Here is a 17,096-nt window from a genome sequence, read left to right on the forward strand (position 1 = left end):
ATTTGCCTTTGTGATGTAGCACATCATATGGGCTAAAAAAAAAATCACTTCTACAGTGTACTTATTAATACCTGGGTTTAGGTGTGCTGGTAAGATCTTGTAAGAATTATTACAACATTCCCTGTGTCTGCTAGGTCTCCAGTGCCTAATAAGAGTCCCTGCACACATTACACTGGCAATGTTAGTTGAATGATTGAATGGGTATTCCCGTTTTAGAAATCCTTGGAATGGGGTGCGTGGACGACTCAGTCAGTTAAGCCTCCAGCTCTTGATTTCAGCTCACATGATCTCAGGGCCCTGGGATTGAGCCCCATGTCAGGCTCCATGCTTAGCAGGGAGTCTGCCTGAGGATTTCTCTCCCTTCCCTCTTCCTCTGCTTGCCCTCTCTCTCTCTCTCAAAGAAATAAAGATAAAAAAAACAAAAGAAATCACCAGAATAAGTGACTACTAAAAATACGCACCAAATATTCAAGGTTTTAAAAGATAATATTTTAATTTTAACTTTCTGACCTTTAACTTTCAATTCAGACTGTTTGACTTTCTGTTTTGCAGATCTGGAATGAGAGGTCATTTGACATCAATTATATCAAGGTCTGTACAACTATAAAATTTTTTTATCTTAAAGTTATTGGTAAATAATTCTCTATGGTTCCATGGAAATTAGTAGAAACACTGTTTTTTACAGCATAGATATTTGTTTTGCTAGTTGTGATATAAAATTCAAGCAAAAGCTTAATCATATTTAAATTCCTGATTAAAGCATAGATAATTCCTTGTGAACCCCAAATTTCCTTTGTCTGAAGACTTGTGTTTAATTTTCCTATTTTAAAATTTATTATTTGTGGAATTATGATAATCATTATAAAAACAATGCATCATGGTAGACTATTTTAGGACTTAAAGAAATGTAGCTTTTTTTTCATTGTCAACTGAGAAAAGGAGGCAAACCTGAAAAAGAACAAAGACCTTTATTTGGGGTGTTAGAATTGAAACTTAGGGAGCACAGATTCTGGAAAACCAAAAGAGTGTCCTGCCCTGGTGGGGTGGGCAAGAGGTTTTTATGACAAAGAAAGAAGAGGTAATTCCATGATGTAGATAAAGAAAACACTGCTAATTGGGGCTGACTGGTTGAGCCATTTCTGGTAACTCTCTCATCGATTATTTTATTGGTGCTTTCACAAACAAAACTGTCGCTGGAATGTATTAATTAACTTTGTTGTCCTCATATGTTCTGAATGCCAGTTTTTCTGTTGGAATGTTATGAGCAATTGCCTGTAACACTCTTGCCACTTCTGGCCCAGGTCAAGAGTTCATCTCTTGGGAAGGAAGTCTCTTCTGGCCAGAAATTTTATACAGTTCCACATCTTACATCAAAATTTCTCGTATATAGTCTCCTGGTTATTTTCTTTGGAATGCTTGTTACATTGGAATGTTCCATATGTTTCTCTCTGTGATTAGCAAATAGGTAGCAAATCGGTAACATTTGCCAAGTGTCTTTTTTAGGGTTGCTTTTCCTAGTTATTTATCTCCATTTCATTCTTACTAACTTCTTTATTAGGTAATTACTATTATTGCTGTTTTTCAGGAAAGGAAAAACTGAGAATAATAATTCCTCTGTCACTGGGAAACTAATGCCACTTTAACTTTTCAGGTGGAGGCAGTCTCTGGTTTGCTTTCCAGTTCTTTTTGTCTTGTGTTTGCTCCAAAAAAACATGGTTTTGTGGTTATATTTTGTTTGGGTTTAAAAAAAAATTTCTTTCTTTAAGTGTGTTGTGTGTTTAAGCAGGTAATATCCACTAAATTTCTTTCAATTTATTTATTCATTTATTCCATCAGCAAGCATTGACTCAACACTGGGGGGTGTCTGTCACTCTGCACATGCTTACAAGACAAGGACACAAAATACTGTTGCTTCCCAAAAGGAGTTCACATTTGAGGGCTATAGTCCTGGATGGGCAATGAAAATTCAGCCATAATTTCTCTAGTAGAACAATGCCCATGCAGGGTTGTCAGAAGGTACAGAGTGGACATTGACACTTCTGCCTAGGCGGATTAGGGAATGCTGTTAGAGAAGGTGCCGTGTGGTTGGAATCTTCAAGGTGGGATGCATAGGAACTCCCCTGGTTGCTAGGGCAGGGGCAGGATGCCACCAAGAAATGATGATTGAGAGTAAAGGGATTTGGGGGAAGAGCTAGGGTGAAAGAGTAGACACACGGGAACTCTGAGGCTCGCGTGGCTTCGGTGATCACCAGGGGACCGGCATGCTTTAATCTGGAGCTGTGGAGTTTGATGGGGTGGCTTGCAGCCAGGTCCGTGTAAGTCAGGGTCACCTCCAGGCTGCAGGCATTATCAGTGAAGTGAGATGCGGTGGAGGGGCATTGTGGGGCTGTGGGAGGTGGGGCAGTGGAGCTGGGATAAGATGGAAGCACAGGGTTGTTCCTGCAAAGTCGTGACTTCTGTGAGCGCAGGGCTAATGAGAGCATCAAGAGCCCAGGGTGGAAGCCACGTTCCTGCGTGTGTTCTGTGTGACCCCGCAGTTGGGGGCGGCTTCACGACAGGGTCCCAATAGTGAAGGTGGGGAACTTTTTTATCTACCCAGGTTTGACGTTTCACAGCCTGTGTTTTTCCTCGTGATTATACATGTGCTTCTCTAGTTCATTTGAAGGAAGCATTGGAAACAGTAGAATCTGGTTTCCTTTTTCTTTTAAACTAGTGATCTGCATATATATGGTGGTGTTTTTTTTTTTTTTTTTTTTTGTTTTTTTTTTTTGCTATTATGTCTGTTGTTGATTCCATTAAAGTCAGAGGGAGAATTCCTCTAAAGCATTTTTACCTCTTGTTTTTTTTTTTTTCTTTTTATATTCCCATGAAGTAGGTTATCTTAATGATAATGCTTTATATTTTCCATAGGAGGCACGTTTCTATTGAGAAATAATATTGATACTATTATCCAGGATGCTGATTTTCCAAGTTACTTCAGCTATTGTGGTTGTAATTCAACAGCTGAAAACTCATTTGTAAACTTTCCTGCGTTCTCTTTCTCTCTCCGAAAGGTGTTAAGAAGAATGCTGAACTATCAAGGTCTTGATCGAGTGAAAATCATAGCGAGTGACAATCTCTGGGAACCCATTTCTGCTTCTATGTTGCTCGACTCTGAGCTCCTGGAGGTGATTGATGTTATAGGGTAAGGAAGGTTTTGCTTTGAAAGCTTACCAGTTTCTGATTGCTTGCTTTCAATACTTGACTGTACCTTTGTTTCTGCTTTTCCTTCCCGCTTGATTACGTTTTCAGAGGGAGCTTTCTTGTATTTACTTAACGAAAACACCCATGACTGGTGTTTCATTCCTTTCCCTTTGAAATGTATTCATGGTTGGCCCTTGAACAGCACAGGTATGAACTGAGCCAGTCCACTGATGTGTGGAATTTTTACATTGCTATAAATGTATTTTCTCTTCCTTGTGATTTTCTTAATAACATTTTCTTTTCTCTAGCTTCCTTTACTGTAAGGATACAGTATGTAACACATAGAACATATAAAATATGTGTTAATCAACTATTAATGTTATTGGTCTTCTGGTCAACAAGCTATTAGTAATTACGTTTTTGGGGAGTCCAAGATCATATCTGGATTTTCAGATGCACATAGTTGGGGGGGGTCATGCACATTATTCGATGGTCACCTATAGATTGAGATCTTTCTATGACAATGGAATATATTGGTACTTTTTAAGAAATGTGTTAACGTTTGGAGTAATGAAACATGGCTTTGTTTCAATTAAGGGACAGAGTAGTATTTAAATTTTAGAAATTACAAAAGACAGACTTCCTGTGTTGGGCATTCTTCCATGAATGAACACTTCATGTAAATGGCACGGCTGATTACCGGCCATGGCTCTTGTCATGTTTCCTTAGCAGGCTGGCTTTGATCCTGCTCTTTAGTTTTGCCAGTCAGTCCTTTGGGCCTTGGCCTTCCTGAGTTCTAGTAATTTTTTTCTGTCTTTTTAAATTTTTTTCCAGTTTTTTTGAGAAATAATTGACATACATCACTGTATAACTTTAAGGTATAGGGCATAATGATTTGATTTACATATATGTGAGATAATTACCATGATAGGTTTAGTTAACATCCATCATCTCATATAGATACAGTCAAAAGAAAAGGAAAGATGATTTCTCTTTATAATGAGAGCTCCCAGGACCTACTTTCTTAACAACTTTACTATTTGTCCCACAGCATTGTTCATTATAGGCCTCATGCTGTGTAGCACATCCCTAGTACTGATTTATCTTATAACTGGAATTTTGTGCCTTTTGACCATCTTCCTCCAATTTCCTCTTCTTCTACCCCTCACCTACCAGTATTTTTTTTAAGTGAATTTGAATTTTGTCTGTTGTGATGATGTATATAAACATTTGAAAAATAGAATACACATATGTATGGAATGCACTCTTCATTCACTATGAAGACTGCTTGATCTACATGTCCCTATTTTTTTTAATGAAGTATTTTGAATGTATATGATGTAGGCAGAATAATATAATGAATCTCCTGGTTCCTGTAACTCAGCCTCCATAACTGTGACCCCATTGCTAGTTCTCCATCCATATCCTGTCCATTCTGTTATCTGAAACTAGGTTTGCATCTTTTGATGTGTGTGGAGCCAAAAGACACACCAAGCCAAAGGACAAAAAAAGAAGGGTTTTACTTGCAACAAGTAAACGAGAACACCAGGAATGTTTCCAAAGCGGGGTCTCCTTGAACAACAAAACTGAGGAAGTTTTAGGTGATGGGGCTTATTCAGTGGGGCATTCAGCATGTAGTAGGGGCAGAATTCATCTTAAAGTGACAGAGCCCAAATCATGAGAGTCAGCATCATCAGTTCCTGGTATCTGAGCACTCAAAACGGTCCAGATCCTGCAAAGATAGCTCAAGAATGTGCGTCAGGTCAGTCTTTATTTTTAAACCAGCACTGGAAGATTTACTACTGATTTATTGTTCCTGATATGATTAGGTTATCTCCTGGCCTGATAGTGGCTGTTTGTGCTTGCATTTTATGGTTTCCTTGAAATTGTTATCTACTGGGATCTGTTGCTCTGCAATTTCAACATATATCAGGAAGTTCTGCAAGAAATGTGCTTTGGGCAAGTAGTGCCAGTCAGGCATAGATGGCAAGATGGCTGGGGCCCAAGATGACATTTCTCATGTCAAGAAAGCTTGTCTTTCTGTTTCTGGGGGTGCCGAGCTCTTTCTGCTTACAGTTTCTCTTCTTCCTCCCGCATTATTCTGAAGCAAATCCCACACATTACGTTATTTCTTTCGTAAAAATTTTACCATGCATCTTTAAAGATTTCCTTTTTTTTTTTTTTTACCATAAACGATACCAATATTACATCCAAAAATGTAACAGTTTCTTGATATTATCAAGTATTTGTTCCTGTTATTTTATAGCTTTAATTGAATCTGGATTCAATTTAGTTTCATACATTGTGATTGGTTGATGTTTAAGTCTCTTCTGATTTTCTCGGTTCCTGCCCCATCTTTTTTTTTTTTTTTAAGATTTTATTTATTTATTTGACAAAGAAAGTACAAGCAGGGGAGGGGGAGCGGCAGGGAGAGGGAGAAGCAGGCTCCCTGCTGAGCAGAGAGCCCAGTGTAGGGCTCAATCCCAGGATCCTGGGATCATGACCTGAGCTGAAGGCAAACGCTTAACCTTAACCGACTGAACCACCCAGGTGCCCTGCTGCCCATCTTTTTATTCCCTTTCATTTGTTAAAGAAACTGGATTGTTTGTCCTGTAAAGTGTCTCACAGTCTGGGATTTAATAGTTTCATCCTTGCAATTTAGTTTAACCTGCCCATCTGTTCTGTTTCTTACTGGAAATTGACAGAAGCATTATTAGGTTAGATTTAGGATTATTTATTTATTTATTTATTTATGGCAAGAAAAGGAAGATGTATTTAAACATTTCATACATTGAAATTAGAATATAGTTTTTTGCCTTTATTGTTAAAACTTTCATAAGCAGCTCAAGTCTTGAGGGGAAAACAAAGTTGTATTGATTTTTGAATATATTTGTCTAGTAAAAAATATTTGAATGAAGCTATGGGATTTGCTGTGTCTTCATGAAAAAGTTAGTTGTTTAATTCATTTTATCTTTATTGATATGGACATCTGACGAAGCAAATATTCCTTTGGGGACAGCTTTAGCTCTATTTTATTTTCTCATTTCATTGTACTGTGGTCATTTAATGCCAAATGTATTTAAAAATTTTTTTTCAAAAACTTTCCCAGAAGCTTCTTTTTGTCTTATTATATTAGGATATATATTTTTTTAATCAGGATATAAAGGTTGAGTGTGTATTATCTACCTTAGTGATTGCATTATGTAGGTATTCTGTATCCTAATTATTTTGTTCACTTCAACTATCCAGGGTTACCCAGTGTTAGTTTCCTCTCACTTGTGGGTTTCAGTTTCATGCAGTTTATGCTTTTGAAAGTTGCTCTGTGTTATGTTACAGGTATTAATGTCTTACCTTATCATCTTATCTTTGAACTGTTGACATTAGAAAATGACGTTCTTTGGGGTACCTTGCTGGCTCAGGAGGAAGAACATGTGACTTTTGATTTTGGGGTCGTGAGTTTGAGCCCTACATGGGGTGTAGAGGTGACCAAAGAAAAAAACCCGAAAAGGAAAGAAAATGTCATTCTTTGCCTCATTATGTTTCTTGGTATGAATTTTGCTTTGCCTATGACTAAGAGAGAGACCTCTGCTTTCTTTTCATTCATATTTGCCTGAACTATCTTCGCCCATACTTTCATCCTTCACCTCTTGATGTTATTTCTTTTTATGTGTGTGGCTTGCATAAAGCATAGATTTAGATTTTGCTTTTTTTGCTGCTTTAAAAATCTTCTGATTTTAATGCTTGGTTTAAACTCATTTGTACTTAAAGATATTATTGAAACCATATATAATTAATGATATAATGATATACTCTATATTGTCTTATTATTTAATTATTTACACTATGTATATACTAAAACAAAATCGTGCTATGTGATTTGTTTTCTTTGCTTTTTTTTTTTTTTTAAGATTTTATTTATTTATTTGATGGACAGAGATCACAAGTAGGGAGAGAGTCAGGCAGAGAAAGAGAGAGGAGGAAGCAGACTCCTGGCAGAGCAGAGAGCCCAATGCGGGGATTCGATCCCAGTACACTGAGATCATGACCTGAGCCGAAGGCAGAGGCCTTAACCCACTGAGCCACCCAGGCACCCCTTCTTTGCTCTTTTTGAAGGAAGTATCTTTTTTGTTACTTAGCAAGGTTTGATTTTTTGATTCTATGGATTGCATTTATACTGATACCTTTATACCAGTGGTTCTCAGCTGGGGATAACGTGCCTCCCAGGGAACATTTGGTAATGCCTGGAAATATTTGTGATTGTACTGGCATGATGGGTGGAGGTCAGAGATGTTTCTAAGTATCCTCCCAAGCACAGGATAAATTCCCCACAACAAAGAATTATCCCGCCAAAATATCAATAGTGCAGCAGTTGAGAAAATGCTCATACTAATACTCTTAGTTCCTTTTCTATGTAGTTATTATGTGTTGGTTTACTATAAGCAGTGTGAAACTTATTTCATAACTTCCTCTTTCTTGCCTTCTCACTCCTACAATGGAATTTTAATTACCAGAATTTCTTAATCTTTGTATTCTTACATGACCTTAAGCTTTACTGTCTTGATTGTCAGCTGCAAGCTGTAGCCTTCAACTCCCAGCCAGTTGGCAGACTTCGTTTACATTTCATTTTCTTTCCTCCTCCTCCTATTTTGCATCTGCTATATTAGTTACACATTATCAGAACATGTAACATTTGGGCACCTGGTGGCTCAGTCAGTTAAGCGTCGCCTTCAGCTCAGGTTGCGATCTCAGGGCTCTGGGTTGGAGACCCATGTCAGGCTCCCTGCTCAGTGGGGAGTCTGCTTCTCTGCGCCTCCCTTGGCTCATGTATTCTCTCTCTCTCTCTAAGAGAAATTAAAAAAAAAAAAAAAGAACATGTAATATTTATGTACTAAATTACTCTTTCTTTTAGTCTAGTTCTACCATTAAGCATAAGCAGTGTTCACCTTCAGGTCTTTTGCTGAAGTTTTTTCCTTAGATTCTTGGGTGTCAGAAGCTTACTATTTGTCATATTTTTCAGGAAGTGCTAATGGAAACAATATTTCTTGATCTCTTACATGTTTATTAACTCATCGTTTTGGCCTTTATACTTGAAGGACAGTTTGGCTAGATATAAACTCACTGACTCACATTTTCTTAATCCTTGAATGCCATAAAATTTATGCTGTTGGTTACTCACATAAAATGTTGCTGTTGAGAATTCTGATGCTAGATTCTTTTTTTTTTTTTTAAAGATTTTATTTATTTATTTGACAGAGAGAAATCACAAGTAGGCAGAGAGCCAGGCAGAGAGAGAGGAGGAAGCAGGCTCCCCGCTGAGCAGAAAGCCCGATGCGGGGCTCGAACCCAGGACCTGGGATCATGACCTGAGCCGAAGGCAGCGGCTTAACCCACTGAGCCACCCAGGTGCCCCAATGATGCTAGATTCTTTTCTTTCTTTCTTTTCTGGTTGTTGTTTCCCCCCTCTTTTGGACCTCTCACTTACCCTAATGCAGAAGCAGCTGCTGGTGGTCTACCAAAACCTATCCTGTTCTTCCTGGGCCCAAGGCAAGACTCTCAGCATTCTTCACAGTAAAGATAGGACAATAGGGGGGCGTCTGGGTGGCTCAGTTGGTTACGCGACTGCCTTCGGCTCAGGTCATGATCCTGGAGTCCTGGGATCGAGTTCCGCATCGGGCTCCCAGCCCCACGGGGAGTCTGCTTCTCCCTCTGACCTTCTCCTCACTCATGCTCTCTCTCACTGTCTCTATCTCAAATAAGTAAATAAAATATTAAAAAAAAAAAGATAGGACAATAGGATTAAGTTTCTGGTGATGAAATGAGAGCACAATTGATAAGTAACACCTGAGGGTTTATACTGTAGGATATTGGGTACACTCTCTTCTACCCCTTTTCCTTCCAACTGGCTAGAATCTGAGGCAGCCATTTGACCAAGAAGAAGATAGAAGTGCTGCTTCCACCAACCTTGATTCTCAACTTGGAATGACTGTATGAAAGTAAAATATACTCTTTTTCTTTATGCCATTACATTCTTTGTAGTCTGAGGCCTCTAAACAGTATTTCCTATTTTTTGTGTGAACATTCTATTTTGCTCCTGGAATTCCTTATCTTTGCAGAGTGGAAATAATAGAAAAAGCCTCATATTAGTTAATGAAACTGTCTCCAAGAATAGCAAATATAGTTTTGTAGGTATGCTTATCTTATATTCCAGTAAAAGGAATTAGTTCTATTTCCATGGGGGGATAATTGAAACTAGGTCCTGGCTTCTTGGATCAATGAACTATGTCAGACATCTACATCTCTAGCTTCCATGTGTTAGGGTATTTAAATTGTTTTAAATTGTTATCATAGACCAAAACAGAATGTGGTTTAAGCAAGATAGTTGCTTATTTCTTGAGTAAAAGTACAAAACAGTATATAGGAAGATTGAGCATCTCTGTTCTATAAGGTGCCCTTTGATCTTATGGTTCTGCCATTCTCAAGTGTGTTATCCTTGATGAAACTTATTTTTTTCTTCCTTATAAATGACTTGGGCACAATTCCTGTATATTCAAAGTATATTTTTCCTTAACTTTTAAATCTAGTAGTTATATACTCTTTAACATTTCCAGTATATATTATATGCCTTTTCACTGTATTTGTGTTTTCTTATTTCAATAAAATTTACTTAAATATATATTTTTAAATTTTATTTATTTGACAGATAGAGATCACAACTAGGCAGAGAGGCAGGCAGAGAGAGAGGGGAAAGCAGGCTCCCTGCTGAGCAGAGAGCCCGATGCAGGGCTCGATCCCAGGACCCTGGGATAGTGACCTGAGCTGAAGGCAGAGGCTTTAACCCACTGAGCCACCCAGGCGCCCCAAGATTTACTTAAATCTTAATTTAAGTAATTATCCTGCTCCATTGCTTTGGTTTTCCTTTTAGAATACCCAGTAATGCATTTTGGATCTTGTTTGCATATTACCTTTATTCTCTGTTTCTCTCAAACCATTGTTATCTCTTTATTTCTGTTTGATTCTCTAAAGTTTTATCCTTGCTATCCTCTATTTTCCTTATTGTGTTTTCCACAAGGTCTATTCTATCTTGTGTTTCTTTTTCCTTTCTTCATTTCTAAAATGTGTTTTTTATAATAATTCTAGAATTCTCTCTTTTAGTTTCCTATACCTCTGTTGTTTAACAATCATCTCCTTAACAAAGGATAACATACATATATACACATACCAACATACATAAAAGTATATTAAAAATATATAAAAATATTATATATAAATATATATATATATTATATATATAATATATAATTCTTATATAAAAAATAAGAATATGGCATACTGAATTGTCACAAAATGAACATAACTGCATCACCACCACCCAGGTCAAGAAATAGAAAATTATCAGTATCTGAGCAACTCTTCCCTTGGAAAGCTTTCTAATCATTGGCCTCTCCTCTGGTCCCAAAGGCAGCTACTAATGTTATCCCTAACACTGTAGACTAATTTTCCCTGTTTAAAACTTTATTTAGAGGGCATGTGATGTGATGAGAACTGGGTGTTATATGCAACTGATGAACTACTGAGCTCTACATCTAAAAGTAATGATGTACTATATGTTGGCTAATTGATTTTATTTTTATTTTTTTTATTATGTTATGTTAGTCACCATACAGTACGTCATTAGTTTTTGACATAGTGTTCCATGATTCATTGTTTTTCTGTACACCCAGTGCTCCACGCAATACGTGTCCTCCTTAATACCTATCACTGGTGTAACTCTTCCCCCCACTCTCCCCTCTAAAACCCTCAGTTTGTTTCTTAGAGTCCATAGCCTCTCATGGTTCGTCTTTCCCTCTGATTTCCCCCCCTTCATTTTTCCCTTCCTTCTCCTAATGTCCTTCGTGCTATTCCTATGTTCCACAAAGAAGTGAAACCATATGATAATTAACTTTCTCTGCTTGCCTTATTTCACTTAGCATATTTTCCTCCAATCTCGACCATGTTGATGCAAAAGTTAGGTATTCATCCTTTCTGATGGCTGAGTAATATTCCATAGTATATATGGACCACATCTTTATCCATTCATATGTTGAAAGACATCTTGGCTCCTTCCACACTTTGGCTTTTGTGGACATTGCTGCTATGAATGTTGGGGTGCATGTGGCCCTTCTTTTCACTGCATCTGTATCTTTGGGATAAATACCTAGTGGTGCAATTGCTGGGTCATAGAGTAGCTCTATTTTTAACTTTTTGAGGAACCCCCACACTGTTTTACAAAGTGGAAAAACTGTGCCAGCTTGCATCCCCACCAGCAGTGTAAGAGGGTTCCCCTTTCTCCACAACCTCTCCAACATTTGTTGTTTCTTGTCTTGTCAATTTTTGCCATTCTGCTGGTCTAAGGTGATATCTCAATATGGTTTTGATTTGAATTTCTCTGATGGCTAATGATGATGAACGGTTTTTCATGTGTCTGTTTAGCTAATTGATTTTATTTTTTAATTTAAAATTTTAAAAAAGATTTTATGTATATATTTGACAGAGAGAGTGTCAAGAGAGAGGGAACACAAGCAGGGAGAGTGTGAGAGGGAAAAGTGGGCTTCCCGCTGGGCAGGGAGCTCAGTATGGGGCTCTATCCCAGACCCGAGCAAAGGCCGGTGCTTAACGACAGCCACACAGGCACCCCTGGCTAATTGATTTGAAATAAAAAAAAACTTTATTTACATGGCATCATGGAGGGACACCTGGGTGGCTCAGTCAGTTGAGCATCTGCCTTCAACTCAGGTCATGATCCCAGGGTTCTGGGATGGAGCCCTGCATCAGGCTCCCTGCTCAGTGGGGAGTCGGCTTCTCCCTCTCCCTGCTGCCTTGTGCTCTCTCTCACTCATTCTCTTTCAAATAAATAAATAAAATCTTAAAAGAAAATGGCATCATTGAGTATCTATTATTTTGGTCAACATTGTATTCTTGAGATTAACTCTTATTGCCAGGTATAGACATGATTCCTTTTAATTCCTGTTTTGCATTTAGTTGTAGGAATAAGTCACAATTTATCCATCTGTTCTTTGTTAGTGGTCATTTGGATCATTTCCAAATTTAGGTTATTGTGGAATAATAAGATTTTGTTCAGGAGTTCTTCATTCTCTGGCTGCCCGCTCCCTAGGAAGTGTAGATCTCCTTCCATCTTCATGTTGTACTTGGCCTAACTGCGGAAGCTCCTGTTTTGTAGTCGTAGTGCCTTCTGGGGTCTGCTCCTTCTGGGCCCGATTCTCCTTATTGCCTAACTGTTGTCTCTCCCTAACCCTGAGTATGCCTGTCTTCATCAATGTGGTCTTTGGTCAGGCAGCTTATCCTGCCCATGAGGCTCTACCATTCCCGATTGGATTGTTGGCTACGTATTTCTGAAACCGTGAAGAGTTTAGACCTGTATGGTCTAATTCGGTAGCCACTAGCCACAGTTAGCTAAGGGGCACTTGAAACGTGGCTAGTCGGAATTTAGGTGTATTATAATTGTAAAGTAGACACTGGCTTTTAAAGATTTGATATTTTAAAAATGTTAAATGTTATTAGTTTTTTATGTTGACTACATGTTGAATGATAATATTTTGGATACGTTGGGTTAAACAAAATATATCAGGAAAATTTCCCTTTCGCTTTGTTTAAATGCAGCTGCTACAAAATTTAAAATTATACACGTGTTGATCACCTCATATTTCTGTTGGTTTAAACTGTCAACAGTATTGTACTTGGATCTCTTAGTTATCTGGAACTTTAAGAGAGATACTTTTTTAGATTATAAAAATAATTCATGACTATAGAAAATTTGGAAAAGGTAGAAACCTTGTAAAGATAGAACTTACTCAGAATCCTAAAATCTGGAGATCATTAGTAACACAATAGCATATTACTTTCCAGGCTTTCACTTTATTTCCTTTTTTTTTCTTTTTCTTTTTAAGATTTATTAATTTGTTTTAGAGAGAGAGTGAGAGCGAGCACCGCAAGGCAGGGCAGAGGGAGAGGGAGAGAGTCTCAAGCCATCTCTGAACTCAATGCAGAGCCCTTTGTGGGGCTCAATCCCACAACCCTGAGATAGAGATCATAACCTGGGCTGAAACCAAGAGTTGACGCTTAACTGACTGTGCTGCCCAGGTCCCCCCAGCTTTTACTTTTTTCTGCAAGTATATTTGACCAGAGATAGACCAAGCATACATTTGGCTGAGTAACATTGGGATGAATCTTAATACTAGTATGTGGCTGAATATCATGATCATAGAATGAAGTTCTAGGATATTTGGTTCTGAGATACTTCAGCTTCATTCTTATGAAACTAAAATGTAAAAATTTGTTAAAATCGTTACGAAGATTGGTAACAGACTTCACGTGTTGGGCATTGCAGTCTCAGAATAATAATTTCTTAACCCTGTTAGGTACTAGCTACCCTTGAGTTCTCTGTAGGTATTGTGTATTGACACTGCTGGGTCAGATGCCTGTTTTCAGTGGAGTTCGCTGATGTGGCAACATCTTGCTGTTACCTAATTTTTCTCGAATCCTTCTTATGTCCTCTCTTGTTTGTTTCATGTTCTTTTCTTCCTCGTGAAATCCTGAAATGCCAAATTGATACTGTGCCCTAATTCATCTTCATGAGGTAGAATGAATTCCCAAATGGGAATTTTTCTTGCAAGATTCATGACCTAAATGGAATTAAATAACTACAAACCAAAACAGGTCTTCATTTCTTTAATGTAATGAATACTGTGACACCAAACTACAAAGTTTAGAATTACGATTTAATCCTGTCCCCATTATTCTGCTCGTATTATTAAATTTTCTGTAAATAATTGTTGTCCTAGAAAGTATACACTCATGTGCCTAAAGTCACTTAGCTGATGTGCTCTTGTTCTTCTGTCAACTGGCCATCGTTTTCTATTTCTATTTCTATTTGAAATTTCTTAATTGTTTTTATTCAGTAATCAGTAACTTCCAAAATCATCATTAAGGCAGTTTTTACTCAGAATAATAAATACACATTTATACTTTGACTGACTTTTCTTAAATGTTGGAATAAGGGAGGGTTTCTCATCCTCTGTACTTTTGATATTTTCCCTGGGTAGTTCTTGTTGTGAGGACCTGCCCTGTGTACTGTAGGATGGGAGTAGCAAATCGTGCTTGGCCCTCCCGTCTCCACCAGCAGAATCACCAGGGTTAAGAACCGCCACTGCTTTGGGGTGATAGTTTGTAGCTTACCCAAGGTAGTGTCTTCTTTTTCTTCTTCTTTTTTTTTTTTAAGATTTATTTGACAGAGAGAGAGAGAGATCACAAGTAGGCAGAGAGGCAGGCAGAGAGAGAGAGGGAAGCAGGCTCCTTGCTGAGCAGAGAGCCTGATGTGGGGCTCGATCCCAGGACCCTGAGATCATGACCTGAGCCGAAGGCAGAGGCTTTAACCCACTGAGCCACCCAGGCACCCCTAGTGTCTTCTTTTTATTCAAGAAATAACTCTCTGGGCTTTGGTTGCTTTTGACTTCCTGTTTTTGCCTGGGAAAATACCAAGCTGTTTTTCTCTCTCTCTACTCAGGGGTAGGTATACAATAGTCTCATTAGTCTTATTTTTGGTTTCCTTCATACTCCTTTCTTCTGTTCTGAGCTCTCTACTTCCCCTGGGAAGTCTGAATACTCTCTCCATCTGATTCATCTCTTGGAGTGTTCTAGGCTGTGACCACCTCTGCTGTCTCTGTCTGTCAGCGGGATTCCATCCATTTTATGATTTCTAGAAACAGAAATCTCTCATCCACTGGTGATCTTCCTTCCTATTCTGTGTGTTAGTATAGGCTTATGACATTTTAAGGGCATCCGGAGACAAAAGAATGGGAAGCAGAAGCTTCTAGTTGGTGTGACCTCTACCCACTAGCTGCCTATTGTTTTAAAATAGAAAACAGTGGTGAGGACGTGTTTTTATTCATTCAACAAATAGATATAAGTGGCATGTTCTGCCTTTTCCCATTTCCATGCTTTCTTTTCTAGAGCTCATTATCCTGGGACCCACACAGTAAAGGATGCGAAGTTGACTAAGAAGAAGCTTTGGTCTTCTGAAGATTTTAGCACCTTAAATAATGATGTGGGTGCAGGCTGCTTGGGCCGTATATTGAATCAGAATTATATCAATGGCTACATGACTGCGTAAGTTATTGAAAACTTTTAAAGGTTTTTATTATGAAAAATTTAAAAAAACACAATAAGTAGAAAAAAGTACAATAGGCTCCCATATTCTCACAACCTAGATTCAACGATTATAAATATTTTGGTTTATTAGCTTTATCTGTACCTCTATCTATACCTAAGGTTGTCTGTTTTTTTATATTTGAATATTGTCTGTATTGAATAAAGTCAGGCTTATTGAGATACAATTTATAGTAAAATTTATGCAGTTCTATGATTTTTGATGTTATGTATATCTTTTAATGAATAATTATAAATTACAGATGTCATAACACTTTGCCCCTAAAGATTTTAGCATGTGGTCCCAAAACATAAAGGATATTCTCCTACATGATCACTATATCATTTTGATACATAAGAGCATAAGAGCACTTTAAAAAAATATCTGCTACTTAGTGTATGTTAAAATTTTCTTAATTATTCCTCAAGGTATCATCTATAGCCTTTTTAAAAAAAAACTAAGAGCCAATCAAGCTTGCATTGCATTTAGATGTCATGCCCTACAATCTCTTTTAATCTAGAATGGTTTCCTTCCTCCCCTAATTTTATTTTTAAGAATTTACTTATTTGAGAGGGAGTGAGAGTGCATGAGTGGGGGCAGTGCACATAGGAAGACGGAGAAGCAGACTCCCTCCACACTGAGCAGGGAGCCTGACTGACATGGTGCTCAATCCCAGGTCCCTGGGATCTTGACCTGAGCCAAAGGCAGACGCTTAACTGACTGAGCCACCCAGGTGCCCCTCTTTCCTTCCCTATTTTTTATGACTGTGACCTTTTGAAAAGATGAGGCAAGTGGTCTTATGGACTGTCCACTTCCCAATCTGCCTGACTGATTCCTCATAGAATCGCTTAATTTGTATAACTGTCTCTTAAGAGAGAACACAATGTTTTTTTTTGGTGGAGGGGAGAGAGGAAGCATCGCACATGCATGCTTATGGGGCAGGGAGGTGCAGAGAGAGAGGGTAAAGAGAGAATTTTAAGCAGGCTCCATGCTCACAACCCTGAGATCATAGAGCTTGCTGTCAGAACCCTGAAATCATGACCTGAGTCAAAATCAAGAGTCTGATGCTTAACCCACTGAGCCACCCTGGCTCCCCAGAGTACAGCTCTTTTTATTTCTCAAGGTAACATTTCTTAAAGGCTGTAAGAAGCATTAACTGTAATTAGATTCAAATTTGCTTTCTAAAACAATAATAAATAGAACAAAAGTAAGCCAGTACATATTTTTCTGATGTTAATGTGAGCTGATATGTTCTTTTTACAGCCTTTGTTCTTTTTCTTCCCTTTTTAAAAGAAAAGATGCTTATCACGAAGAGTTTGGTTCTAATAACTTAATTTGGTCTTAAGAGTAATGCATGTTCATGACAGAGAATTTAGTAACTGCATATAAGTACAAAGAAGGAAACAAAAATCACCCATATTTTTGCCATCTAGAGGTAACCATCCTTAAAAATGTTGGTGTATGTCCTCCCATTTATATTTATATGTATGAAATTTTAATATAGAATTAAGACCATACTGTATGTTTAGTATTAAGCTGCTCATTTAAAAAGGCATTATGACCTTTATTTCCATATTTGAGTATACTTCTATTTTGTCATTTTTAATGCTTATGTATATTCTGTTACACAGAACATGGTTTCCCAAACTTGCCTGTATATTCTGTTACACAGAACATGGTTTCCCAAACTTGCCTTGTCTCGAGAAGCACC

General features: G+C 37.9%; 1 protein-coding gene across 2 annotated transcripts in view; it reads left to right on the forward strand.

Moving 5' to 3' along the window:
- GALC (galactosylceramidase) overlaps window positions 1–17,096 on the forward strand; it is a 60,772-nt gene that overhangs the window by 13,988 nt on the left and 29,688 nt on the right. For both annotated transcript variants that reach the window (XM_047737633.1, XM_047737634.1), the window contains exons 6-8: window positions 553–591; window positions 3,054–3,184; window positions 15,190–15,345. In XM_047737633.1, coding sequence (XP_047593589.1) covers window positions 553–591; window positions 3,054–3,184; window positions 15,190–15,345 — 326 coding nt within the window. The remainder of the gene's footprint in view (window positions 1–552; window positions 592–3,053; window positions 3,185–15,189; window positions 15,346–17,096) is intronic.

This window comes from Lutra lutra, chromosome 7 (assembly GCF_902655055.1).
Source record: "Lutra lutra chromosome 7, mLutLut1.2, whole genome shotgun sequence".
Lineage (NCBI taxonomy): Eukaryota > Metazoa > Chordata > Mammalia > Carnivora > Mustelidae > Lutra > Lutra lutra.